Raw genomic sequence first — 12106 nt, forward strand, 5'->3', positions numbered from 1 at the left:
TCCCACCCCCCGTCCCACCCCACGATCAGACACCTATACCCTGTCCTTCAGATAGGGGATATATTTTTGTTTTTTTCTGCCGTATATCTCCTTTAATTAAAGGTATTTCTCTTATTCACACACAAAGGATCTGCTGCAGATTTAAAGTTGTAAAATCCACAATTGCAGATCCACAACTACAGATTTTACAAGGAAATTCTTATGCATTTATGATTTCCTTGTATCCACATCCTTTCCTGACGTTTGATGAACATGTATTTTCATCTTTTTCAAAAGTAATGTACGGCCTGTATGTGCCTTTTTCACCTGAGTAGGTTCACACAGCAAGTAAAATTTATGAGGTAGAATAACCTAACAATTTGCACCAAAATTCATAAAGAACTTTACGAGTTTTGCATAGTGTAAGAAAAAACAAACAAACAAAAAAACTTGTGTGTGTTTGTAACCTAACAATCATGTCACAGACAAAAGGGAGGGGGTGTCTGAGCACAGGGACATGAGCAGGCCAAAGAATAGAGGTGCTGCTGCTTGGATAAATGCTCTTTCCTGAACTGTATGAAGAGTATGGGAGGCAGAAATCAAGGAAGATCCAAGGACTTGCACCTCTGAAAGCCCTCACATATTCTATGCTATATGCACCATATAAAATATATATATATGACACACTTAAGTTCTCTCCTTCAAAACAGCACCACTCTCCAGTCTCCCCTGCCAGAAGAGAAGTGCTGCTGCAATGACATCCCTGTACAATGTGCACATTATGCTGCAGCCAATCCCTGGCTTATGCTGTCTCTTCTTACATGTATCGCATAAGATTGGGGCCAGTGATAGCTGCAGAGTTATTGCACAGAATCACTTCTGGCAGGGGACACCAGAGCGAGAGCTTTCTTTCTTTATTTTTTTAAATTCCTTACCATTTCCTGTGCAATGCAAAATGAGAGCTAGAATCTGACCGGCTAGTGTCTATCATGTTGCTGCACTGGATTTGATTAATTCCCCCCACATTCTGGGGAGGACTACAACGATCAGGATACAGATTTGCCTGAAGTCCCATGGGACTTCAAGCAAATCTGTATCCTGATTGCTGTAGTCTCAGGCTATAAAGTTACAGGAGATAAACAGATATTGTGCCACCCGAGTGAGATCGCAGTTACGCACTAAGGGGGAAATTATAAAAACCTGTCCAGAGGAAAAGTTGCTGAGTTGCCCATAGCAACCAGATTGCTTTCAGAAGCCTTTTCAAAAATGAAAGAAGCAATCTGATTGGTTGCTATGGGCAACTCCGCAACTTTTCCTCTGGACAGGTTTGGATAAATCTCCCCACTAAATGTTCAGATTTTAAGACAAGACAAGACGCTCCTATTATGCTTTTAACTTCTTTTACTCAACTCAGCAGCAAATAAGTAATGTAAATATCAAAGAAAAAACTTTAGCTATATGATGCAACTAAACATGCTGCACCAATATAGCAACCAATCACAGGATAGCGTAGTCCATATAGGTAACTGTCACCCTGGTAACTGCAGCCTTCTTTGCTGCTCGGAAGTGTGTTCAGTGTTTTGTGCTCTCTCATTTTGTATAATATATATTGGTTTTCATATTTTTGTATATATACATACATATATATATATATATATATATATATATATATATATATATATATACACATACACATACACACACACACACACACACACACACAGTGACCCCCCCGACATATGATAATTTCAACATGCGATGGCCTCTCAGAGGCCATCGCATGTTGAAGGCAGCATCAACATACGATGCTCTTTTATGTCAGGGCCACCGCATAAACGGCTATCCGGCAGCGCAGACTGCATCAGCTGCTGTTGGATAGCCGTTTAAGGTGCCCCATGTGGTCCGGTGGGTGTCACTCACCTGTACCGGCCCTCCGGACCATCCTCTTCGGGATCCCCTGCATCGCCGCCGCTCTCCATCCTCTTCATCTCGTCATCATGCACGCCGTCCCATCATCCAATAGGCGCGGCGTGCGCAGCGACGTGACATCCAGGGCATCCAAGACAGCGGTGAGCGGCGGGGACAGGTGAGTACGGTATAACCTCCTATACCAGTGGTCTTCAACCTGTGGACCTCCAGATGTTGCAAAACTACAACTCCCAGCATGTGCTCAGCAGTTTGCGCTCGCAAGATTTCGCAGACAGTGAGGTGATCTCCTGTCAGGCATTGGCGGGCTTCTGTCATTCACCTCAAAGTGACAGAGCCAGCCCGACGTATTTGCCCCTTCAGTATACTTATATCCTCTCACAGTGATTCAAAATATTTCTACATTGTATATTCATATTTTATTTCTCTTGAACCTCATTTCTAAGCCTCTGCTGCCACCTAGTGGTTTCTTTTCCCTACTACAACCAAAATTTTTTAGTTAGTCTCAATTAAAGGGGTATTCCAGGATTTTTATTTGACTATGCTACAGGGGCTTTAAAGTTAGTGTAGTTCATAATATAGTGTCTGTAACTTGTGTGATGGTGGTCTCACAATTCTTATGTGATTTTCACCCCATTATTTATTTTTAACAGCATACAAAATGACTTCTCAGATTTTTCCCAGGTTGCAATGCGGCCAAGACTTTACTCACTAGTCAGCTGATGATAGGGAGCCTGTCTGCTTCAATGGGTGGAGGGATCACTTGGTGGGAGAGAGTTCAATCTGCAACTAATGCAACAGCTGGAGGCACCCTGATTGAAAACCACAGGTCCTATGAATGGATGCAGCTCATTTATGTTTCAATGGGTGGGGTGGCTGATGTGTGGGAGGGAGGAAAATGGAATTTATAGGCAAAGAAGAAAACTGAAAAACAGGAAATACCAGTTCACAAAAATCTAGCCACAGTATTATGGTAATCTCACAACATAGCCATTTAGCCCCAAGACAAGCGCAGATCCTTCCTAAGCATGTCCATTACTGTCTGGCAGGTACATGCTAAAATCACCTCATGGTGGATAACCCCTTTAAATATTATTTATTCTAATTGTTACAATTATTTAGCTTTCTTCAGCCGACTATATATATTTATATGTTTATATATTTTAATTATTTACATATTTAAAATATATTATATTCCTTAATTTTATCTACAGTATATACATATATTTGCATTAATTTGTTTATATTGTATACCATCCATTACATATTTCTAACATGTCTGAAGACAATAGAAGGAATGCTAAAGAATTCTTAGTTCAAGAACATCTCCAGTCTATGGTAGACGATTCCGTTTCTAGGTCAGTCCACTCAGCAGTGCAATCTGCTGTTTCGGTCCTTCAGGAATCTATTTTCAAATCGGTCAGTATGGCACTGAACCATTCTACCCCTCAGGACGTGGTGGCTTTACCCACTCCACTCCCTCAGATCTATATTGGTTCCCTGAGGATTCTATATCCAATCTTGCTAAAGGCCTTAAAGGTCCAGGCAAGTCTAAATCCAAGAAACACCATGTGTCGGACGGCCCATACTCCTCTAAACTAATAAAAACACCACAAAAGGAGTTCGTCAAGATTCCTCTAAATATTTACAGCATGAGGTTGATATGACTGGCTTGACTAACCCTCCATGCACTTTACCCTCAGCCCGTGAGGAAGACAAAATCTATTAGGGCTCAGAAAACCACTCAGAGCAAAACCGGACTCCTCCAGAGAATCCTCCTCTGATGAATGTCTTGATTCAGATATTGCAGATGTTGAGGATATTGAATACGTCTGAGGAAAGTGGTGATTACCATGATGACCCTGATATTCAGGAAGACATGATTGTGGGAGACTCAGGTGATCCCTTCTTTGATCCCTCATTGATTCGCCACGCCCGATCTGGTGAATGGTTGCCAGACCCTAAAGTGGCTAATTATTTGTCCATTTGGGTTAAGAAGAGTTTAGATAGGGCTTCTCACAATAAATTTAAAGGCGGAATGCCCTCGCCCTACTCTCCCTCATAATTCTTCTGCCACACCAGAGCTTGATCCTAACCTTATAAAGTTTTTACTTAAGACTGGTAAAAATCCCAAGAAAGGAGTGGATAGAAGTATCAAAGCTTGTCAAGACAAGCTATGGCTGAAAAGTCTGCCAACACAGGCAAACCTGTTGACACTGGAACCCTTAGAAGGTAGGTCAACGAGCAGTGTGCTTTTTTTGGCAACGCCAATTCTGCGATTGCAACTGAGCGAAAACACTATATTAATGGGTTTACCACCACTTCAAAATGGAAGGCATACATCTAAGAGATATTCTGTTAAAAGAGGATTGATTAAAATAGATTTAAAAGACGCTTATCTAACCGTCCCGTTTCATCCCTCATCTCAAAGTTTTCTCAAAAAAATGGCAGTTGACTTGCCTCCCATTCGGCCTCTCTTCAGCCCCTTGGTGCTTCACAAAACTTCTGAAGCCGGTTGTTGCCTCCCTTCCAAGTAGCGGGGTCAGTTTTATAATTTACCTGACGACATTCTCTCACTCAAAAGATTTACTTATGCATCACATGAACTGGACCTAGTCTTTCCTGACTCATTTAGGTTTTATCATCAATTTCAAAAATATCAGTTCTTGTTCCATCCCAAGAACTAGAATTTCTGGGCTTTATGATCAATACTAAGTTGACCACTCTGAGTCTTCCCATCCCCAGAAAGTTGAAAACGAATCGAAAGGAAATTCGACAAGTCCTTCGCAAGGATCTAATCTCTGAGGACCATAGCTTGAATTATGGGTCTTTTTGCAGCCTCAATTCAGGCCATTTTTCCTGCCCCGCGGTTGAAGATTCACCACTTAAGAGAAGATCTCTGTTATTCCGATGAGATTCACCTCTCATCCAAAAGCCAAAGAAGAACTCCTTTGGTGGCTTACTCACATAGAAACCTAGAACAAGAAGGCGATATTTCATCCAAATCCAAATATCCTCATAGAATCAGACGTGAGCCTCATAGGTTGGGGGGGCTCATTGTGGTTCCCTCTCCACTGGAGGAAAATGGTCTCCCTCAGAATCCCTTCTTCACATCAATTGCCTGGAACTATTGGCGGGATTCTTCTCTTTAAAGAGCTTTGCAAAAAATTCCTCCCATTATTGCATTCTTCTTCGTATGGACAACATATCTGCTGTCCAATACATCAATTACTTGGGAGGTACGACTTCGAAACTTCTTGCTGATTTTTTCAAAGATTTTTGGCATTTCTGTCTGGACAGGAACATTGTCCTGAAGGCGGAATAACTTCCAGGAATTTCCAACTCTGTAGCGGATTGGTACTTCTGTTACTTGACAGATGCAAGCGATTGGAAACGTCATCCACCAATCTTACAAATGATCAATCTTTTATGGGGCCCTCTACATCTGGACTTATTGTCATCTCATCTCAACAGTCAACTTCATCTTTTCTTCAGTTGGCGTCCACATCCAGAAGCTCTAGGTGTAGACGCCTTCCTTCAATTTTGGCCTCAGAAGACACTTTACACCTTTCCCTCATTCAATCTCATTCCACGAGTTCTCCAAACTTCAAGTCGGAAATCCACGATAGTTCTGATTACCCCTTGGTGGCCAACTCAGTCTTGGTTCCCTCAAATCTTACCTCTACTAATAGACTTTCCACGTATTCTTCCATTCCGAATATTCTTCTAGACCCTCAAGGGAACTTTTATCTTTTAGTACTCTCCGACCAATTACCTCTGGTCGACTAGATCTGACTTACAATTTTCTCAGTCAACTAGAGACATCCTCTATGACGCCTGGCCTCCGGGTACCAGATCAGCTTACAGATCGGCCTGGATACTTTGGGTTCATTGGAGCGATCAATGGGATTTGGATCCCTTACGAGCACCTCTCTCTCATATCCTGAACTTCCTTTCGGCATCTTATGATGCTGTTAAAGATTATAGGACTATTAATCTTTATCGTTTGGCAATTTCTTCAAGACATTTTCCTATTGATACCATTCCTATCGGCAAACATGCTTTGATTTGCCAAGGCATTTGTTTCTGTCGACCCCTTTACCCAAATATAGTTCCACTTGGGATGTTAATATTCTTAATATGTTAATTTCTTGGGATAATAATGACAGGCTATCTTTAAAATTTCTCTTTTAAACTCACGGTTCTTCTCTGCCTTATCTCAGTTAAACGTGTTTCCGATGTCAGATCTCTTGATATTTCTCGCAGACAATTTACTCCTCTTTACTTGTTGTCGTCGTACCAAAACTAATTTACATTCAGTCTTTTATCCTTCTTTCCCTCATCATGATGAACTTTGTGTAGTTTGCAGTGTTCGTTCCTATGAATCCAGAACTGAATCTCTCAGACTCTCTTCTTCTCAGTTACTCATTTCCTTTTGCAAACCTCATGCTTCTCTTTCTTCATCCACTCTCGCTAGATGGGTCAGACAAGCCATGGACTTGGCCAGAACTGATGTCTCCAAATTCGGCGCTCATTCTACCAGAGGAGCTGTTTAGACCAAATTATTTCGATCAGGAGCTTCTCTCTCGGATATTATGAAAGCTGCCAATTGGTCTTCTAATTCCACATTTAAAACTTTTTTTTTAAACCAGAATCTCATTTGATGGGACATCTTTTTTATACTCCTCTTCGATGTTTTCCTCGTTCCTATGAGATTCTTTGTTCAAGCCATGTTACTCATCCAGTCTTCATCGCAAAGAAGGAAGTTACCAGGGCGACAGTTACCTATATGGACTACGCTATGCTGTGATTGGTTGCTGTATTGGTGCAGCATGTTTGGTTGCATCATATAGCTAAAGTTTTTTCTTTGATATTTACATTACTTATTTGCTGCTGAGTTCAGTAAAAAGTTAAAAGCACACTTGCCTCTAGTCTTTAATAAAATACAAATTTTCCGTCACCAAGGACAGGAAAATTTCTAATTAAGAAATAATAATGAAAGGAAAACTTCACAAGAAAATGTGTGATGCCTATCAGGACAATAAAGCATTCCGCCATACCTGCAGTGATCATTGACTTGAAGCACGACTTCTGGTCTATCCGAGGCCAAATTATGTATTTTGCTTTCGGCCTTTTATGGCGGAGCGTCAGGAAGCAAAGAGTTAAACTCATTCCAGTTGCCATAGGAACAACAAAGCAGCTGGCTGCAGTTCGCACACCTGTAATGAGAAGTGGCCGGTACAATGAGTCATTTTTCATTGCATTGTGTTTGGTGGTGATGTGAAAGGTAATGGATGAGTCCACCCGCCTGCAGTCCGGAGAACATCCAGCATGAGGGAATTGGTTAGTTTATTGAGGAGACTTGAGCCCGCAGCTTTGGGTTGCACAGCAGATATATCCCCTGACCTTCCTATTCCATGTATAAGTCTGGGGAGAAAATAAAAAAAATTAAAAAACACAACGGCCCAAATGTATCAAACTGTGTGAGAGAAAAAGTGGAGAGATTTTCCCACAGCAACCAATCACAACTCAGCTTTCACTTTACCAGAGCTGGTTAGCTGAGCTGTGATTGGCTGCTGTGGAAAAATGTCTCCACTTTTTCTCTCACAGTTTGATAAATCCAACATTTTTAAAGCAAAACCATATTTAACCCCTTAAGGATGGACCCATTTTTTGCCTCAATGACCAGGCTCTTTTTTTAAATTTTTTTATTTGATATGTATCTCTTTAAATGGTAATAACTTTTGACCGCTTTTTCTGAGCAGAGCGATTCTGTGACAGTTTTTTCGTGACATATTGTACTTTATATAAGTGGTGCATTTTTGTTGACACATGCAGCATTTTTTGAGAAAAACTTCAAAATATTGTGAAAAACTTGAAAATGGCTGGCGTTTTTTTTATTTTATTTTTTATGGTGTACACTGAGGGGTAAAAGTGATGTTATATTTATTCTGTGGGTCAGTACAATTATGGCAATACCCATTTTATATAGCTTTCTATGTTCTTTTTCCTTTTCTGAGCAAAATTATTTTTCTTCCATTCATTTTCCAACAGCCGTTACTTTTTTATTTTTCGTCCGACACCATTGAGTAAGGGTTTTTTTTTTTGCGGGATGAACTTTACTTTTTATTGCTATCATTTTTGTGCTACCTTGCTACGTGCTATTTGTACCAAAATTGGTGAATTTTGCACTTTTTTTTTTTTTACGGCGTTCACTGTGCGGGATAATTTACATTATAATTTCATAGTACATGTCATTACGACGTGGAAATACCCATTATGTATATGATTTGTGTTTTTTACCTTTTTTGGTGATAATACAGGGCTGTTATTGGGAAATGGGCTTTTTTTTTTTTTTACACTTCTATTGAAGAAACTTATAATTTTATTTTTTATTTTTTTTTTACACTTTTTACAGATTATACTATGCTGCAATAAATTTGTACTGCAGCACAGTATGACCTGATGAGCTGCACACAGTACAGCCTGTGCGATCCAGCCTCTGGCTGGATCTCACAGGCTTCCGTAGCAGGCATACAGGAGGTCATGATCTGACCTCCTGCTGCCATAGCAACCAACGGCGACCCGTGAGAGCGCTCCCCCTGTCAACACCATAGATGCTGTGATCAGGATTGATCACAGCATCTAGGGGGTTAATGCTGCCAGGACCGGCGCGATCGCAGCGGGACTCGTCGCAGATCTCCTGCGTTGCCCCTGGCAGTGACGGAGATCGCTAGGACGCATGCATACGTCCAAATGCGCGAACGTGTCGGATGCTTGGACGTATGCATACGTCCTATGGCAGGAAGGGGTTAAAAAAGGCACACATGCAGCACTCCAAATCCCCTTCAGAGTCTTATAATGCCTGAACATATTTTGGTGCTGACTGGCAAACAATGGGCAGGATATTTTTTCCCCATGAGAGAATAAAATCTATCGTGGCTGACAGATGTCCTCACATCTGATATTAGAAGAAACAGAGCTGGAATGGATTGTTTACATAATAAGTAGCGGAGTGATCACTTGGACCTTCACTTATTGATTTAAAGAAGTACTCCAGTGTTTTTTTTTTTTTTAACCTATGAGCCCGGGCTGCCAAGCGAAACAAAACCAACTTTAATTCACCTTCCTACGTTCCCCTGTTGCAGCAGTGTCCCCCCTGCGGCTGGTGAAACGCTGAGCGTCACGTGACTCTTCGACTTACGGGAAGTGGAAGAAGTCGGGGAACGGAGAACGGGACATCGATATCAGCGCAACGGGGGAACGTAGGAAGGTGAATTAAAGTTGGTTTTGTTTCGCTTGGCAGCCTGGGAAGAGAGGGTTAAAAAAAAGTACTGGAGTACTCCTTTAAAGGAGTAGTGCAGTGAAAAATAACATCCTCTATCCTTTGGATAGGGGAATAAGATATTTTTCACTGCACTACTCCTTTAAACAAATAAGTTATAGATCGCGGGGGGTCCGACCGCTGGGACCCCCTGCGATCTCCTGAACGGGGCCCCGCAGACTGCCGGAAGTGGCCGTTCCGACCCCCACAAGAAGCCGCGCCTGTCACGCCCCCTCCATATATCTCTATAGGGATACATGGAGAGGGTGTGTTGGCCACAGCTCTGTGTGGGGGTTGGCACACCCCCTTGAGAATACTTTCTGCACATTGTCTTCAACTAGTGCCTCTCAGGACAGTGAAACGGGTTATTCAGGATTAGAAAAATAGTTGATTTCTTTAAAAAGGCTACTTTCACACAGCCGTTATGTCCCAACAGTACACCGGCCATTGTAAAACGACGGAAGTATACTCCTCTAAAACAACAGACTCCTTTATAATCAATGGGTATCAATGGGATCCGGAAGAAAAAAAACAAAGAGCCAGGTAACTGACCCGTTACAGGCGGGTTACAACGGACACATGGACGCTCAGCTGAGTTGAGCTTTCATGAGTATAGTGTTCGGCTGACAGCTATTGTATTGGTGTGGCTAGCTTAAAACATCTTCTATGTTTTTTTACATTAAAAGAGAGGAATACCGATAATGTCTTCGGGAAACCAAGCCACAAGCCACTCTTCCTTCTCGCTCCCCTACGCCACAATTTCCAAGGAAATTATTACTGTCCATGACGGCCAGCTCATGAAGGAAGAGCTCAATGGTGCTCTCATCCCAAGGGTCCTGCGGACATTTACCCTGGAAAACATAAAGAAGTGTAATGTAGTTACAATGGTGACATTTAGGTCACAGTAAATCACTAAAATCTAGCACAAGGGCTAAATCAACACTACCTATCCTATAAATGTGCATCTAATGTCAAACAAGAAACACCACAAAATATCACAGACTGAAATACAGTTTATTTGTACAAAAAATAAAACACATAAAAAAATTAAATAAAAACACATATACACCACAAAAGGAAGCTCCTGATTCAAGTCACAATTCGGTAAATCAATATAAGGGCAGTATCCAAAAAGGAGCGGACACAGAAAGACTTTAGTTGCCTGTGAAAGAATAAAACAGGTATAAAAGCCAACCTGCCAGTATGGCCGTATACCTATAGAGAAAAAAAGGATAACCACCTCTATCCGATTAGGTTATGGCACATGATGCTATAGACCAGTGTTTCCCAACCAGGGTGTCTCCAGCTGTTGCAAAACTACAACTTCCAGCATGCCCGGACAGCTGGGAGTTGTAGTTTAGCAACAGCTGGAGGCAACCTGGTTGGGAAACACTGGTCTATAGACCTAGAACTTCAAAGCTCAGTAGACACTATGGGGGAAATTTATCAAAACCTGTTCAGAGGAAAAGTTGCTGAGTTGCCCATAGCAACCAATCAGATCGCTTCTTTCATTTTCAAAGAGGCCTCTGAAAAATGAAAGAAGCGATCTGATTGGTTGCTATGGGCAACTCAGCAACTTTTCCTCTGCACAGGTTTTGATAAATCTCCCCAAGATGCCATATAGGAGGTACCATGTGGCGGTATGTCTCCATGACCCAGTGGTTGTCATAGACCTCTAGCCACCCTCCCCATACATGAAGCTTTGCTGCCCCCTAAAGGCCCACTCACACTGCTCAGAAATTCTGTTGAAGCAGAGTCCTATTGTTTTTGATGGGATTCTGCTGCTCCCTGCATGAGGCAGAATTTCTGCAGCAAAAACATCTGCAGCGGAAATTCTGATTCTGACCTCCGTAGAATGAATTGACATGTCAATTCTTCCTGCGGAATCCGCTGGGAAATGCATTGGCATTTATGTAGATGGCGCATTTCTAAGCGGTCCCTTGTCTGTGGGATGTCCGCCTTTCATCATATGAACATATGCCTACAGCATCCTCCTCCGGATTTGGTGCTTACTGTTAGCAGCAACGTGGCACCGACAGTGAGGCCGGATTCACACTGAAAATATCCAGCCAGACATTGCCATTAGAGATGAGCGAACTTACAGTAAATTAGATTCGTCACGAACTTCTCAGCTCGGCGGTTGCTGACTTTTCCTGCATAAATTTAGTTCAGCTTTCCAGTGCTCCGGTGGGCTGGAAAAGGTGGATACAGTCCTAGGAAAGAGTCTCCTAGGACTGTATCCCCCTTTTCCAGCCCACCGGAGCACCTGAAAGCTGAACTAATTTATGCAGGAAAAGTCAGCAACCGCCGAGCCGAGAAGTTTGTGACGAATCGAATTTACTGCAAGTTCGCTCATCTCTAATTGCCATCCCCATAGACGGCAATTCCTGCGGAGAGGATTTCGCCAGAAGAATGAACAAGTACAATATTTTGGTCCGCCGCTGAAATTCTGTAGTCTGCTACAATATTTTGGTCCGCCGCTGAAATTCTGTAGTCTGCTTTGTCCAGTGGAATTTCATTGACAGCAATGGGATTCTGCTGCATCGGAACTTCCAGACAAAATTCCTAAGCAGAAATCTGGTCGGAAATTCCGTAGTGTGAATCTGGCCTCAGGGTACATTCACTATGGGAATTTCCGGGCAGAAATTCTTAGTGCTGGCGCCAGGACCCTGCACACTTGCACCGTCACTATTGACTGCAAATGCAGGTAATGACAGAATAAACATGTTCATTCTTTCGACAGAAATTCTGCGGAGGAAACTCATCAGCAGGATTCCCAATGGGAGATGACTGCAAAGCAGATTCCGCCCCGAAATTGTCAGTGTGAACTGGTCCTAAGAACAAAAAGTGTGTTAAAATTTTCCAAGAAGAAATATT

General features: G+C 42.1%; 1 protein-coding gene across 6 annotated transcripts in view; it reads right to left on the minus strand.

Moving 5' to 3' along the window:
• The window catches only part of SEPSECS (Sep (O-phosphoserine) tRNA:Sec (selenocysteine) tRNA synthase), a 61615-nt gene that overhangs the window by 42814 nt on the left and 6695 nt on the right, over positions 1–12106 (minus strand). For 3 of the 6 annotated variants that reach the window (XM_056555898.1, XM_056555862.1, XM_056555905.1), the window contains exons 2-4: positions 9926–10080; positions 7214–7332; positions 6966–7124 (exon numbers count right to left, since the gene is read on the minus strand). In XM_056555898.1, the coding sequence (XP_056411873.1) occupies positions 6966–7124; positions 7214–7332; positions 9926–10014 (367 nt within the window). In that variant the 5' untranslated portion in view covers positions 10015–10080. Of the gene's footprint in view, positions 1–6965; positions 7125–7213; positions 7333–9925; positions 10081–10424; positions 10606–12106 lie in introns of those variants that run through there. The other 3 variants (XM_056555879.1, XM_056555871.1, XM_056555888.1) reach the window with 3 other exon arrangements.

Source organism: Hyla sarda, chromosome 1 (genome assembly GCF_029499605.1).
Source record: "Hyla sarda isolate aHylSar1 chromosome 1, aHylSar1.hap1, whole genome shotgun sequence".
NCBI classification, from domain to species: Eukaryota; Metazoa; Chordata; class Amphibia; order Anura; family Hylidae; genus Hyla; species Hyla sarda.